The sequence below is a fragment of the Amia ocellicauda genome, chromosome 16, assembly GCF_036373705.1.
Source record: "Amia ocellicauda isolate fAmiCal2 chromosome 16, fAmiCal2.hap1, whole genome shotgun sequence".
Classification (NCBI taxonomy): domain Eukaryota; kingdom Metazoa; phylum Chordata; class Actinopteri; order Amiiformes; family Amiidae; genus Amia; species Amia ocellicauda.
The window spans coordinates 10,330,528-10,346,141 of record NC_089865.1 but is presented as its reverse complement, the minus strand read 5'-3'; the positions used below and the strand labels follow the sequence as shown (position 1 = coordinate 10,346,141).

Genomic DNA, 15,614 nt, shown 5'->3' with positions numbered 1-15,614 from the left:
AGTGGCCCTTCGTACTGAACACAGCGGCGCTGGCTCAGACAGATAGCCTCAACAAATGAAATCTGACACACGGGATCATTACAGTTTTTCAGTGGGAAGTTTATTTTCCCATCGTTGTTATGGCAGTAATGTTCTATTACAGTATGTGAAAACAGGTAATACAGCTCACAATACTGAAAACGGTTCAATAATAGCAAATAAGATACATATTAAAATATAGCCAACAGATCCCCAATGGTTTGTTTTTTCATCTTTATTAGAAACAGACTGCAGCATGCACTTACTTAAAACCAAATTTAGACCAAGAAAGCTCTTATTTTTGTTTAATCTGAAAATGTCGTATTAGCTGTGCAAAAATAACTATATAAAATATATTGCTTTTACAAATGATCAAGCAAGAGTAGCTGTAAATAAATTAATCTAGACGGCAACAAGAAGCAAGTACAGAAAGGGTTCAATTTAACGCTATGGGACAATTTATACAATGTACAAACATACATGAGTAATAAAACTTGGATCCTTAAACTTAATCCCAACCAAACTGCAGGAATAAAACTCCACATACACACGAACTTAAGTCAATTACACGGACATAGACCTTCACTTAAAAGAAGGAAATGTATATTACAAACGAGGATTCTCAATCTCCTTCTCGAAACACAGGAATGCCCTTTCTGAACCATCTACGCCTTCGTTTCCACTGAACACCACTCCGGTTCTCAGTCCATCAGCACCATGTATTTTAAGAACACAGTTCAGATCTCTTTAAAGTTGTACCCAATTTATTATAATAGTACTAATGCATGAGAATACATTTGAAATTTTATAAGCACCTGAAAGGCATATATATTTATGAATAAAGTGCCATCACTGTCTTGTCTGTGTATTACATGCCGTAGTAATTTCTCAGTGCAATGTCCAGCTGTGCTGAAATGTAGTAAGCGTGCAGTTCTGTAACAGAAGCATAATGGACCTATACACAGGTTAGTAAGAAAGAAAAAAACAAGTATACCAATCTAAATACTGTCTGCGGTTGTTATTTACAAGAAAAATACAAATAAAAATATTTAGCTTACTTGTAAAATATTTAAATTTAATATGAAAAAAAAAAAACATGGACAATTCTGTTTTCCATTAGTTGTTCTTTGTTTTTACAAATTCTAACCAAGGGTTTATGAAATCTGGTTAAATAATTTACACATTCGACTCTATAAACGATCGCTTTGGTTTCATAGAAGCAACGTGAATGGCGGGATTATCTCTTGCTATGTGCGACTGCGGTTTTGATTTATTGTCCGCGAATGAATGCGGGACGGCCACAGCTGGCTTGGGGTCCTTGAAACAGGTGGTGACTTGGCAGAACTTCTCCCCAAATTCCTTCGAGTGCATTCCATTGTGAAGGCTTCCCATGGCACCCTGAGATGGAGCTTTAATCTGGTCATGGTAAGTGCTCCCTGTTTTGGCATAAGGCAGTTCACAGTTAACAGCTTGCATCCCCCCAGTGGACATAGTGTTTGTGACTAATCCTTCTGCTGAGTGGCTGTGCCAGCTGCGGCTCGGCGGATGGCCCGGCGGATGGCCCTGCTGCAGTTGTTGAAACCTCACCGTTTTGTCCATGATCCCCATGAATGGTGTGGGTCGGGCTTTGTACTCCACTGTCCCGCTCTGACACTGCTTGCCCTTGTCCACGGTGGTCTTGATGCGCACGTCGGGCCCCTGCAGCTTCCCGTTGTCCGAGAGGCTGCTGCTGGACGCCAAGCTGCTGGTCGAACTGGAGATCTTCATGCTGTTGGCCTGGGAGCCTGGCGCCGAGATGGCGTTGGCTGCAGACTCCTTCCTCGTCTCCAGGCCATTCCCTGCTGCTCCCTGGGAGGCAGACGCCAACACGTCTAGAGATGGCACCGAATGTGCGGACAAGCGCTCGGCTGTCTTCGTGTTGCCGGAGAAGGCCTGGGAGGAGTGGTAAGAGGAAGTACTCTCTGCAGTGCAATGGAGGGCATTTTGGGCTGAACTCAACCTTTCCCCATAAGTGGTGGGTGAATCGTCAGCGCAGGACGAGCTGATATCGATGCCCGGTCCCGGCTTCAGCGCACTTGAAAGATGTCTGCTGGGCAGGGGGCTGGGAGGAGGGTACTGAGACGTGGGCTTGTTTGCATACTGGGTGTTTCCAGAGCGTCCCCCGGACTGCAGGGAGTTCATGTGCTGGTTGGTTTTGACTATCTGGGCCTGTTTGGTCGGCTGCATGAGTGACCCTTGCTGGGCCAGTGGTTCTCGTAGGTACTTGTGGGTCTGTCTGTTAGGAGGAGAGGCGGGCCTGGGGTTCTGTTGGGAGCCTCCTGCCCCTTCATGAAGCGTTCGGCTCAGCGAGTATAAACTTTGCACGTTCTGTGGCCGGAGCTGCGAGGCGGACGCTGCTTCGTCGTGCTGAGGAAGCTCTTCCTCTTCAATGTCCTTCAGCCCAGCGGTGGTCTGGATCTCCAGGCTCTGATCGGCAGGCCCCTCCTCTTCCTCTTCCTCTTCCTCCTCGTGCTCGGAGTCGTTGCCGGGGGGCGGCTGGCTCGGCCCGGCCTGCTGTTTCTGCTGCGCGCGCTGCAGCTGCTTGCACTCGTCCTCCACGCGCACCAGCAGGCGCCGGATCTCGCGGTTGTTGGGGCAGAGCTTCGCTGCCTCGTGCAGATCTGCGAGGGCGGCGGCAAATTGCCTGCAGAGGGAAGACAAACCGTCTGGGTCACTGTGATCTATCAGTGCCCTTCTCATTAAACTAATGACATTTCAGCTGTACCTAGGTGTCTTTCTAAAGGATGGACCATGAACTGATATCAAAATAGGACTGTGTCAATACAGGATTTAATTTTTTTTTTATTCAATAACTTGAAATGACATTTACCTGCTGCTTCTTTTTGCCCTCGCTCGGGCATAGTAGGCCTCGTATGATTTTGGTTTTAGTTCAAGTGCCTTGGTTGCAAATTCCTCAGCCATGCCAAAGTCCTGTGAGAAGTAAAGATCCATTTAAACATGTGAAATACATGCTGCTCAGTGAACTGTTTTAATGTCTACTATGAACCCATAAATGTAAAGATCTAGTGGCAATGATACACTGGCAACTTTCTAGGCATTTGTTTTGGTAATGTCACTATTATAAAAAATACCTTGTATCGTACTAGAAGTTATAATATGAACTCAAAATAATTTGAATAATAAGTCCATTAATAAATAGAAAATCACAATTAAAGTTCATTCTAAATGTGCAATAACTCATCTTGTACAGTGAGATCTAATCTATCCACACAATTCTGAACTCAGCAATGAATAAATAAAAGCACACAAATAATCTGTGGAATTTAGTCAATTTGTCATAATTAGAAGACGTAAATTACTAATTACAACAAAGTTAAGAGTAAGAACTTAAGTTTGAATAATGATTTTGCATTATTTGTAAAGTATCATTCTAGATATTAATAAGGATTTATAATCCTATTACATATTTTTCAACAGATGTTCGGTAACAACGCCTGATTTAAACTGAGAAATACGAGAATGGTCAACACTGGTTATTTTTCACGAAGACAGCGTTGTACTTCTCTGTCCTTGAGAACAGCAGGGATTACGTTTTTTCATAATGATCTGCGATGAATTGTGTTTTGTTTAGTTCAAACTGCTGGAAGCATCACACTTGATTGTTAATGCACTAATGCCATTTGTTCATGCTAATGACATGTTAAAACTAGCTTGACTAAAAATACTCCAGTTCTACCCTCAAGCAGATTTCTAACTGAAATCACTCCTGCTTACAATTGTGTTTTTTTTCTTTATTTTTTTCATTTGAACTCTGGCGTTTGATGAGTTCTATAGAGGAGTGCAAAACAGTTTAAAAAAAGAGAAAGAGAAAGCATCTCAACAGAAGGCTTACGTTTGTTTTCCTCCGACATCTGGAGAGGTTCAAATACAGAGAAACCCTCAATTCTTTAAAAGCCTTGAGGTCATCCCCAAATCCTTCTCTCGGAAACTTTCGTAAGGCATACTGGTATCTCTGAGCCGCCTCTTTCATCTTCCCTTTCTGGAAGTTCAGAAGAGACGGTTGTTAGATGTAGAGAAGCATCTCGGGATTAAAACCAAAGTGAAATAAACTTTCCAGCAGTCAGCCACTGCAGATTCTCTCTTCATCAATCATCAACATACTGCTTGACCTATGTGTCCTTTTTACCCCCCAAAATCCATCTTTTAAATGTCATAGATCAATCGACGTTGTGTGCGAGAAAACCCAAGCCAATCATCTGTCTGGCTACACAATGTATTGAATGGCTGCAAGACACACATTTTGTTGTTTTTCTGAGCAGATGTATCACCTCAAAAATATAATCAGATTTGTTAAAAACAAAAAGCAACCATCCAAAAATGCCATGATGTCACATTGTGAACCTGACATTTTATTCCCCGAACCCTCTCCCCTTTTTGTATTGTTTTTAGTTTTTTATTGATGGACAAGAAAGCATCTTGAGTTATAAAAAACGCAAAACTATTATTGAAAACAATAACACATTCTAGTAATAATTTAGTTAGATGCTCTGGTGCTTCTTAATATGAAAACGAAAGTGAATCATTATTTCTAAACATGTTTTCTGCTCGGCAAACAGTCTACCTCCTACAGCTCTGAATGCAATGACCCACCTGTCGAACACCATCTAGTTTGGGTAAAGTAACCGTGAACACCCCTACCTTATAGAGCAGGTTTCCCTCCTCCATGAGCTTCTGCAGGAGAATGATCAGGATGTCAGGCTTGGATGTGGCCATCGCCCACGCTGCGTTCCCTGCAAGAGAGAGAGAGTCGCACAAACCGCCCTGGCTCCAAAACCAAGACTGACAATAGAATTGGTACTGAGTAAAGTTACCTAAAGAGAGTACCTGATCGGTCATAAGGAGACGTTCTGTAGCCTTAAGAAGGTATTATTGAAAGCAGGTAAGAGAAAGAAAAGGGTGAGACATTACAGAGACAGACAGGAAACTGTAAAGTGAGGTCAGTGTACATACAGAAAACAACAATGTTTTAAATACCTGAATAATTGTGGAATGTGAAATATATTAATCATTGTATAGGCTGTGGCCTTAAAGATCTAATTTTTAAAGAAGTAGATTATAGTTGTACTTTTGTAGTAACACAAATTCCTACATGTCTTTTTCCTCTAAATGAGTTTCCCTACTTTTAAAATAAAGTTGACTATCGGTATACAAAGCCTGATGGGATTCTTAAAGTAAGAATGAGAGGAACTATCATATCGTAATTTTCTAATTTAAAATTCAATCTTCATCAACATTTTGGTTTAGAAGAGCATTTAATGAAGGACTCATTAGATCTGATAATGAGAAAATGAATAATCTATATCCTATAAAAAAAAATGCAGAGAAGCAGGCTGCAGGCCTTTATTGTTCAGTAAATGACATTTTTAGTGGCAGAAAGTCAGATACTTTAATTACCCTTACAACAGGCCTTGGGGAAAATACCCTTTTATGAAGAACAAGACAAAGGGAAGACAGGATCAGGGAAAACAAATCTAATCTCTTCATTTTATGAAGTTTTAAATCCACAAAAGGATTCATTAGAAAGAGATCACCACCTTCCTGACATTTAAACTTATCCTGTGCCATCAAAAACACACTTATTTATTTTGAGGAATGATAGGCCCACAATGGCTCTCTGTAAAAATGTAGCCCTTTACACTTTTTACATTTATACTACAAGGAAAACTTGAGTGTAAACCAGCGGGAGAGCCTAACTAACACAGGAAGAGAGTGCCATGTGTCAGTTGATTTTGAATTTCAGATGAAGTGTTGGAAAGGTGAATCAAAAAGCTCATTTCACTTGAAAACAATCACTGACACTCAGCGTCTCCCTTCCTGGGGCATCACAAACAGATTACGCCGAAGTGCTCTCTATTTCTGTGGCTTCTTGGCAAAACAGTAGATTTCAACTTAAGTTCTGTATTTAACAATAAGATGATTCTTAAGCATTTCAAAAGTGAAATAACCCATCTGCCAACGGACACAGACTAGCCTTTAGATAAATAAACATATCAATACAAACTACTCGAGTACATATCCGTAATCGTGGAGAGAGGTCTATACAAGCAGGTCTTCAGTGCGGTCACACTCACCCAGCTTGGCTCCTTTCTTCAGCAGAGTCACCACCACAGACGTGTTTCGACATCCGATCGCCCTGTCTAAGGGCCTCATCCCGCTGTAGTCGACGTGCTCAATCACCGCACCTCTCTCCACCAAGTAATGAACCTGCAAATCAATACAGGAGTTCATCAAGGCTTTTTTTCAGTAGCAGAGCAACAGCTTGCACGTTAATCCCAGTCTGGCCACAGATGTGCGGTTCACATACGTGCTGCTGTCACTTGTCAGACGTAGCTGACTTAGTTCATTATGTTTGCGGTTATTAAAGAAATTATTTCAATTTCTTTCTTCCGCAAGGGTCATAGTTTAATGCATTTTTTTTTCTTTTCTTGCTGCATATTCCTGATGTGCTTTTCTAAAGGAAATAAGTGTTGAATTAGACATGTTTTGAGTTGTATATAGTTTTTGTATTCATTTTACATTTTTATTTTAGGAGGTTCTAGTTAAATAAATGTCCATGTTGTAGACTAATACTATTGAAGTCACTGCTAGAAGAAACCATTTAGAAAAATATATAGAAACTGACCTGCAGTTTTTAAAACCTTTTCATCAGCCATTCCTTCAGAGTTAAGAAGAAATGTAAACCGTACAAAGACACTGCAGGTGTCATGATGGTCTGCTTTTGATTTTATAACTCATTGAGTAACAGTCAAGCTGAGATTCAAATTGGCTGCAATGATTGTAGCCTTGGCTTTTACTCACTATTTCAGCATCCCCATAAAACGCCGCTAGGTCTAAGGGAGTTCTCCCATTCTTGTCCGTGTGATCGATGACCGCACCCTTCTCCACCAGGAACTGCACCACAGGCTTGTGTCCCTTCAAGCACGCCCAGCTTAACGGCGTCAATCCCTCCTTATCCATCGAGGCTAGGGAAGCACCTAGGAGCAATTAAGGACCAGTTAACACACACCGATGCGGTCATTAATAAAGGAACACCAAGAAAATCGTCCGTTTCTAATTGGTCCCATCAATTAACATACAAAGGCCTCTTCCCTCTTCCCCGTATTGTGGTCGGCTCACCTTTGGCGAGCAGGAACTCCACGGTGCTCAAGTGCCCTTCACACGCAGCCACCATCAGCAGCGTTCGGCCCTGCTTGTCACTTATATTTACATCAGCGCCGTTCTGAAGCAAAAGGTCAGCAATCTGAAAGGGACGGCAGAAGCGTGAGTGCACGTCCAACCCTGTAAGCTCATATCCACCTGCCCGCACAGGACAGATGTGTCTGCATCTCATGGTCTTATTGCCAGTGGCTCACGGGATCAGTCTGAAAATCCCCCCCTGCTCAGAGCATGATTAAGTCAAAGATTATGTGAGAGACAGCATTACCTAAAGGGAGGTCTGATTTATCATTGATCCCTCATTACCCAGGTCACTTGTTTCTTAATCAAAGAAGGTTGATGATGAAGTCAGAGACTTAACAGTAAGATCAGAGCTTCACCCTCTTGGTACAGCAATGACCTGACTATATCTATTTAGACAGGCTTACATCCATGATGCATGTGAAAATAACTCAAACCTCAAATAACTCCATTCAGATGCTCCCTTGTTTAGTGTGACATGTTTAGTGAAGCAAACTAGTGTCAGTATCACAGCCTGTCCGGTACCATCTGTCATGCTCCATAACAAGCTGCTTATTTTGTCCGTCCCGACACTTTCAGGGCCCCCGATGTCCACGGGCGTGAGTTACCTGCCAGTGGCCCTGTCGCACAGCGCAGAACAGAGGAGACACGGCCCTGCGGTTCACCTGCTGCACCACCGCCCCGTGCTCCAGGAGGAACCCGCACACCTCCTGCTTCCCTCGGCCGGCTGCTGCTGTCAGAGCTGCGGAGAGATGACCAGTCAAGTGTGATCTTAAACACAGGAGAGCAGTCACAGCCTCGCTGCTAATGGAGAACATGACAGCCAGACCTTGGTCACACACTACAGAAGTCTTCCAGATGGTATGACCGGGAGAGTGGCAAAGCAATCACTGATTATGATGAGTGTATGAACTCAGGAAGTAATGAAGGGATAATGCAGGGGTTCTCAGTTACCAGTCCTTCCTCCTTACTGTGACTCAATAATGGTACTGAACTCAATTACCATTTCTATAATGGATGTGGTAAAACCATGCCAAAGAATTGACTAGTTAGTTTAGTTCAGCTGGGAAGCCTTGAGTTAATGTCTACGGAGAAGAAAAGTGGATAAAGTAGGGGTGATTTAACAAAAGATCATCTGGTTCAGGTACAACATGGCTCTGAACAAGTTTCATTTGATGTTTGTTTTACTTGTTTGCCAATGTGCAGTTGTAAGAAAAGAACCTGGTTTGCTTGGGCTGTAAAAACATTAAGAACCGCGGCCAGGAATTCCGGTCTTTCAGCCAAAAACAGACTCAGATCTTCCTGAAAACCTGGGCCAGGAATCAGTGTGCTTTTGTATCCAAACCCTTAACGCGGGGAAAGAATTTAAATGCACAGCTAAACAGGCAGCTGATGTAATGTGGAAAATATGAGAACAGACCATTAAGTGGAGGGAAAGCTAAAAATGTTTGTCAGACTCCTGACTCCTGGCCAGCAAACCAAAAAGGAAATAACTGCTTAGGAAGGGATGTGATAATGGACTCTGACTGAAACCAGGGCAACACATGACTTTTCAATCTAGGAGAAAACAATGAGATTTCAGAGTGCTTTTTTGGGGGATTGCGAGTTTGTTTGTGTTGCAGCTGGGTGTGAAGTGTATAAAGGCCACACAAAGGAGAAGAGTTTTGTTCAGTCTCTAAACGCATAACAAAAAGTTAGCACTTTCAATGCAAGAGCTACACAAAACAGAACAACTGTCCTGTAAATAAGGTTCGTTCCTCAAAAATGTTCAGGCAAGAAGAGTACTTGGAAGAGATTTAATGATCGTCAAGGAAATCACAGCAGTTCTTCTTAAAGGTTCTCATGCCATTTCAACGATCAACTTTATCCTAAAGATATTAAGTGACTTTGAATATTTATACATAATATTAATCACACGCATCTTGCTTAAGACTACTCCACTTTCAGCATCTTTGACCTAAACATTCTTGTCTTGGTCTAGTAGTCTAAACATATCTAAAACTCTTTCTTCTTGTCCTTGTACAGTCTAGTCTTGTATAAATCACTCACAAAATAATCCACACATTCACAGACTAAATAAACCATAGACATAATTATTACTTGTATTCTATTCACAGCAACATGAAAATAAAAATTTAAGGAATGAATTAACAATATAGAAGTAAACCAAATAATGTAAAGGGCAATTGCTTATTATTTGTTCAATCTTTGTATTTTTCCCCTGCTGCTTTTTGCAAAGTATGCAGTGAAATATGACTTAAAAGGAGATGCCCTGAATATATCCCTTTGTGCATATTAATACAGACATAAAGTGCATAAATAATGCTGTAATGCACATTAAATATTCAACATCGATGGAAAATACTTTATTTTTCTACAGACAAACAATTTAGAAGACAATCAGAAAGGAGGCTAGTGTGGAAATCAAAGTGTGAATAAAGGAAAACAAATCCAGCTGTCTGCCTGCTACAGCACAACCGATTTGTCAAGTGAAAGCCTGGTCCTTGCAGCCCGTGACACAAAGTCTGCTTCTTCATTAATTCAGGTCTAGGTCACTACAAGTTTAAAATTGAACAGCAAACAGCTTCACTGCAGAGGCGAGACACCGCAGCCTCCTCCATGTTTACCGAGCACAAAAAACAAACACCATGTACAGTGTCCGCCTTGTACTTCAAAGCTGTAAATGTGGCACTGCAGGGTTATGATTGAGATTTAAATACTGTATTACTTTAAATAAATACCACAGGGTTTTCTCAAATGCCACTGCGTTTGTTAAGCAGTTGTGGCACAGATTTAATGCTGGTGATTATGAGAAGGAGTTTGGTTATGGAAACGCACAGTTTTTATTATCGCTCTAATGGCCCTTGAGGGAGGAGTCCTTTAGATATATTTCTGTGGATTACGCAGCCAAAGGTGCATGCACAGCTCGATCGGGCTGGCGATGGGGTCCTGCAATTTAGCTTTTAAGCTGAGAGCTGCTCAGATCAGAGGGGCAATCAACCTGTTGCTCCACCACTTGGGAGTTGATTGTATACTCCAGTGTTTAGATGTAGTAATTGAAGTACATGCAATCGGTTTGTTTTGTCTCATAATGTTTGGCCGAACTGATTTTAAAACTTTTCTTTATTTAGAAATGGCACTGATTTGGGTAAAAGCAGGAAAAAAACAAAAGCGGCACTACTGAATGCCGATTTTATCCAAGAGTGACCATTACAAATCTGATATCCGAGTATGAAGCTTCTTTGAAGGAACCATACATTTCTAGCACTAAAAACTATTCTGACGTAATGGTTGATCAAGCAAAACAGAACCGGTGTTCTCTATTATTATACAATGTGCTGTATTTATGAACTTGGAAGTGTAGCAATCACCCTTTGGCTACATTTTTTAAAAGATCTCTGCGATGATAAGGATTTTCTGGGCTTTGGAATATCAGTTACACTTCCAAAGAACTAATATAACCATTATAATCTGTTCTTTTAAAGGTACTGTGTATGCATTTATAACAATATACATGCTGCATTGCAGTTTATTTATGTAGTAATGAAATGAGTTTCTCTCTAAAACAACGCTTGCATTAATTTACAATTATCTAGTGTATTCCTTTGTGTTGACTCTCTTATATAAAACAATTACAATTAACATTTCTACAGCATCTAATGAGGTGTTGAAAGGACGGCTATTTAGAGAAACTGGACGCTTTCTGTGGACCTTATTGGTTTTCATGTCACATAGATCATGCATCCTAACTTCCAGATTCTTTTTCAAACACATCAGAAAGCTACCATCTAGGGAAAACACAGCTCGAATGAAATTATCTTGCAATTTCTTTCACGTAAGCCGTCAGCATGGAACACATCTGAATATGATTTGTTCTGTAAAGCCACACTAAAATTAAAGCAATGGTGCCAACATGATAAAGTAATTCAATTTTACTTTAAATATGAAAACACTCCATAAGACCACTTTACATTGAGAAGTTATTCTTTTCATCTACTGTGAATCTTAAATCATACTTATGAGACAGGTTATCAACATAAGAAATGGTTTACAGGCAGAGGCAATGAATGTTAATTTTACAGGATCTCTCACAGCTTTTGGTATTTCTGTCTCACTGACTTTCCTAGTTTATCATACCTTCAGATATGGCTGTATGAGATCAAACCATTAAACACTGCCAAGATCCATATCACACGAAGGATATCCATGGTAATATTGACTTCTAATTTTCATTAAAAAAATTCTTGCATCTATCTTTCTCCAAAGTGACTTCAATGTAATTACATCAAGAAGCCCAAGTTAATTCAGCATTTTCTCTGCTCTGGAGTTTGCTCAGAGCTTACAGTGAGGGAAAAAAGTATTTGATCCCCTGCTGATTTTGTACGTTTGCCCACTGACAAAGAAATGATCAGTCTATCATTTTAATGGTAGGTGTATTTTAACAGTGAGAGACAGAATAACAACAAACAAATCCAGACAAACGCATTTCAAAAAAGTTATACATTGATTTGCATGTTAATGAGGGAAATAAGTATTTGATCCCCTATCAATCAGCAAGATTTCTGGCTCCCAGGTGTCTTTTATACAGGTAACGAGCTGAGATTAGGAGCACTCTCTTAAAGGGAGTGCTCCTAATCTCAGCTCGTTACCTGTATAAAAGACACCTTCTCACCAAGCTGCTTGGCGATGGTTTTGTAGCCCATTCCAGCCTTGTGTAGGTCTACAATCTTGTCTCTGACATCCTTGGACAGCTCTTTGGTCTTGGCCATGGTGGAGAGTTTGGAATCTGATTGATTGATCAAATACTTTTTTCCCCTCACTGTATATGTGGCACCCAACTTTTAATACAATATCCAGTCTCTGGACCCAAATTAGATTATTTATTTGATTGTGATATGACATTAAAACAAGGCACCTCAGAACAATGCAATTTCAAGAAAACTCCTTCCAGGCAGTGTGCAACAGGTGGAAAATTAACACACTTGGTTGAATACTTTTTATTGGTTGCTGAATGGTGGAAAACAATTAATTTGTTCCTGTTTATCTCCTTGAATGGAAGAGTTTTTACTTTGTCTTGTATCTCTGCCAGCTGCAAGCAATTACATTTCAATATGCATTCATTAACCAGGCTATTATGCGAAGGGCTATTTCTCTTAATTCAGGTCACTGAGGTGCTGTGCAACCCTCGAGCAACACCTGGTATTACGTTTGTGCAATGTGAACACGGGGAAAAACAACAAGACCATCACTTGAAAGCAACTACTTTGTACATAGAGCTTGTAGGCAATTAGATACTGTACTGCAGGTACCCGAGTATAATGATGCTGAAGACATACACTTATCTTTGTGCATAATCTGTTCCATAATTCACAACAAGACAGCTCTTCTGGGGACTATGCACAGTGCAATGTATCATTTTTTAATCAGTGTTTTTTTCTATTGCTTTCCACCATCCTACTGTAGATAACTGCAACAGTATTTTAATATGTCGACATAATTTGGGGACTCAATCAAACTACACATCTGTATCTATGTATCCATCTATGATATATATGGATATTTTAAGGACAAAAATTTGGATTAGATTAATATTTCTAAAACCATTACTTTTACATAATTCAAGAGTAACGAGTTATCTTTTCATGGTTCAAAACAGATGCATTGTAAATTAATTTGGCTTTACCAGGTTCATAAAACAGAATTAAGTTACTAAATAAAAAGGTAGATCTTCAGGAGTTTAAAATACAAACACAAACACAATCTTTCTCAGTGGCTGTAGCCAGGAGGTGTTTCTCGGTGTGCTGTGAACTTATATAGAATTAGAAGGCAGAGAGAATATCATATTTCTTACATTTCACTAGAGGAAGGGCACGCAGGCGTGACTTGAGTGAGGTCTAATATTTAAGGAATGAAGCCTTCTAAAGATGAGGCTTCTGCGGTGTCTACACAGCTCCAAATCATATGGCCCAGAAAACCATCTGGTGGGATTCTTAGTGGAGATTAAGGAAGGAACTTAATTTTTAGTTTTTGGGGTTTCTTTTTAAGAAATGTAAGGAATATTTCGAGGTCCACAGCTCTCGTTTCTATGAGATAATGACACTGTAAAGCCTCTCTCCATTTGCCTGGAAATATCTGTTCTGCAGCACAAGCCAGGCAATGCTGAGGACAGCTTCTCCTAATGGGTTGACCTACATCCCAGACAGCCATTTATTACTGGGATGGCAACCCTGCAATGTACAAAATGTACAATGCCTTCATTGTTCACCTCTGAATGAACGAACAAACTAACAAATCTTCACAGAGTGCATTGAAAATAATTTTAACAATCTGTATTTCAAATAATACATCAAAATGGAATGTAAGCTACTTTAATAAAAAATAAAATCTTACCAACTAAACTCTGTATAATTACCCACATTTGTTTGAACATATCTTGATTGTATTAGTTTTCATGTAAATTGATTTAATGTAGTGATTTAGGTTTATTTTATACAAGCACCCAATTCCTCTGAGATGCACATTTTTAAGTGACAACTCAAAAACAACATCTATTACTTGCTGGTTCTGCATTATCATGTTCAGATAACAGAACACCAAAGGGGAAAAAAGCCCTAAGTGTTTAGAGACTGATAAAGCCTATTTCATGCTTTATCTGGAGCTCCACAAAAAGCCTTTCCACTCAAGAAGTCTGCAACATAATAAATGTTTTAAAATACCAGAGTTTTCACAACTAAGTACCAAAGATTTTTTTTATGACAATAATAGTTATGATTATTTTACATTAACAGCAAATTAACTATACAAATTACTATTACATTTGTATTATAAAATCACTGCATGTTATTGCTATATTGAAGAGAAAGTGTAAAACAAAATGTCAGGATGTTAATTAACTAGAAAAGGAAGCTCTACAGGTATGTTACTGGAATCATATGTATCTGTAGGAAAACATTAACCATCCCCCACAAACATCCTGCAAAAACATGAAAACAAATAAACTTATTTGAAGCCAGTTCACTTTCTCCTCTTCTTTGCTTTCAGCTCCTATCTGTTCTCAAATCTTCAGCCACTCTGACCTGCCATTAACAGCCACTACCTCCCATTGTGCCCCCCTACCAGCTCCCAGATAATCTCTCTGCCTCACCTGCTTCCTGTCTCTGTACTCACAACCCAGCTTCTCCATCAATTTTCCAAAACATAGTCTAAAAAACTCAAAGCTATTTGCTCAATGTATTTTGAGCCAGTGTCTCCAGAATTCACTTGCATTATAATGAAAAACAGTGCCCCTTCCATTGCTCCTAATGAAAGTACACTTGGTCTCTATTTCTTAATCTCTCAGCAGTACATAGTGCCCGGCTTGCCCTTAGATAGTTCAAAAAGATATAAACCTCTTTGCGTAATCTATAATCTGGTCCAAAGTCCATAATAAAACAAGATAAATGGCTGGTATAACTGGAAGGTTTTTTTTTTTTCCAACTAGTAGCAAAGCTCTGAGTGATAGGATCAGCAGCTGTAATTCTTCTCTGAAGTGGAAAACCACTCACTTAGTGGAGAAGAGACCTATCCAAATCTGATGACACTAAATCAAGATGAAAAAGAAAATTGAACTGCTAAGGGCTGGCTTATAGAAAAGAAAACATTTGGAAAAACTGGCAAAGAGAAGTGTCTGAAAGCAATTTATTTATGTGAATGTATGGCATCACATGCATCTAGAATAACAGTGGACATGATAAGATATTGAGAATGAGGGAAATGTGGTGTATGAAATGAGCTACAAAATAGGATGTGGACGCAGTGACAGATCATTCATTTCAAGTTAAACCCAGAGTGTAAGTAGCCCACAGAAATAACAAGGCAGTGTAGATGCTTCAATGCAGTGCTTTTAAAATGAAGGAAGTCAAACAAACAATATTTCGGTATTGAGCAAGTTGTAAATGAACTATTAACTTTACAATCCCAGTTAGGCAGGAATCTGAGATTTCGTAAGAATGGGAAATACTTTGAAAAGTAAACGTTTGTTGTTGGTCTGTTTTAATGAGAGGGAGGGCAGTTTCTTATAAAGACACAAGGTTTTCTTGATCATACATCAAGTATAGCAGGGGGAAATTAACCAAAGTGATGTGGTGCAAAACCAAAGCTTGAAAAAACTACCTGTTTCTCCCCACAGTGTGTCGTGGCCATCAATCTGCACTGAATGTTCATCATCCAAAGCAAGCAAACCTCTAACAACCTGTGAGAAAAGAGTTCAACAAGAAACATGGTAAATATCATCAGCACAATGAAAATGCACACGCATATAGTACCCATGAAATTACTTAGGTAATCAATACCTAAGCAGCTTAGGTTAACACAATCATATT

General features: G+C 39.8%; 1 protein-coding gene across 4 annotated transcripts in view; it reads right to left on the bottom strand.

The window, feature by feature from the left end:
* Window positions 1-75: 75 nt before the first annotated feature.
* LOC136711731 (protein TANC1) overlaps window positions 76-15,614 on the bottom strand; it is a 118,363-nt gene continuing 102,824 nt past the window's right edge. For 3 of the 4 annotated variants that reach the window (XM_066688176.1, XM_066688178.1, XM_066688179.1), the window contains 10 exons: window positions 15,406-15,484; window positions 7,863-7,996; window positions 7,195-7,318; window positions 6,877-7,052; window positions 6,150-6,282; window positions 4,903-4,932; window positions 4,717-4,808; window positions 3,911-4,057; window positions 2,888-2,988; window positions 76-2,701 (listed from right to left, as the gene is read on the bottom strand). In XM_066688176.1, coding sequence (XP_066544273.1) covers window positions 1,195-2,701; window positions 2,888-2,988; window positions 3,911-4,057; window positions 4,717-4,808; window positions 4,903-4,932; window positions 6,150-6,282; window positions 6,877-7,052; window positions 7,195-7,318; window positions 7,863-7,996; window positions 15,406-15,484 — 2,523 coding nt within the window. In that variant the 3' untranslated portion in view covers window positions 76-1,194. The remainder of the gene's footprint in view (window positions 2,702-2,887; window positions 2,989-3,910; window positions 4,058-4,716; window positions 4,809-4,902; window positions 4,933-6,149; window positions 6,283-6,876; window positions 7,053-7,194; window positions 7,319-7,862; window positions 7,997-15,405; window positions 15,485-15,614) is intronic. The other variant, XM_066688177.1, reaches the window with a different exon arrangement.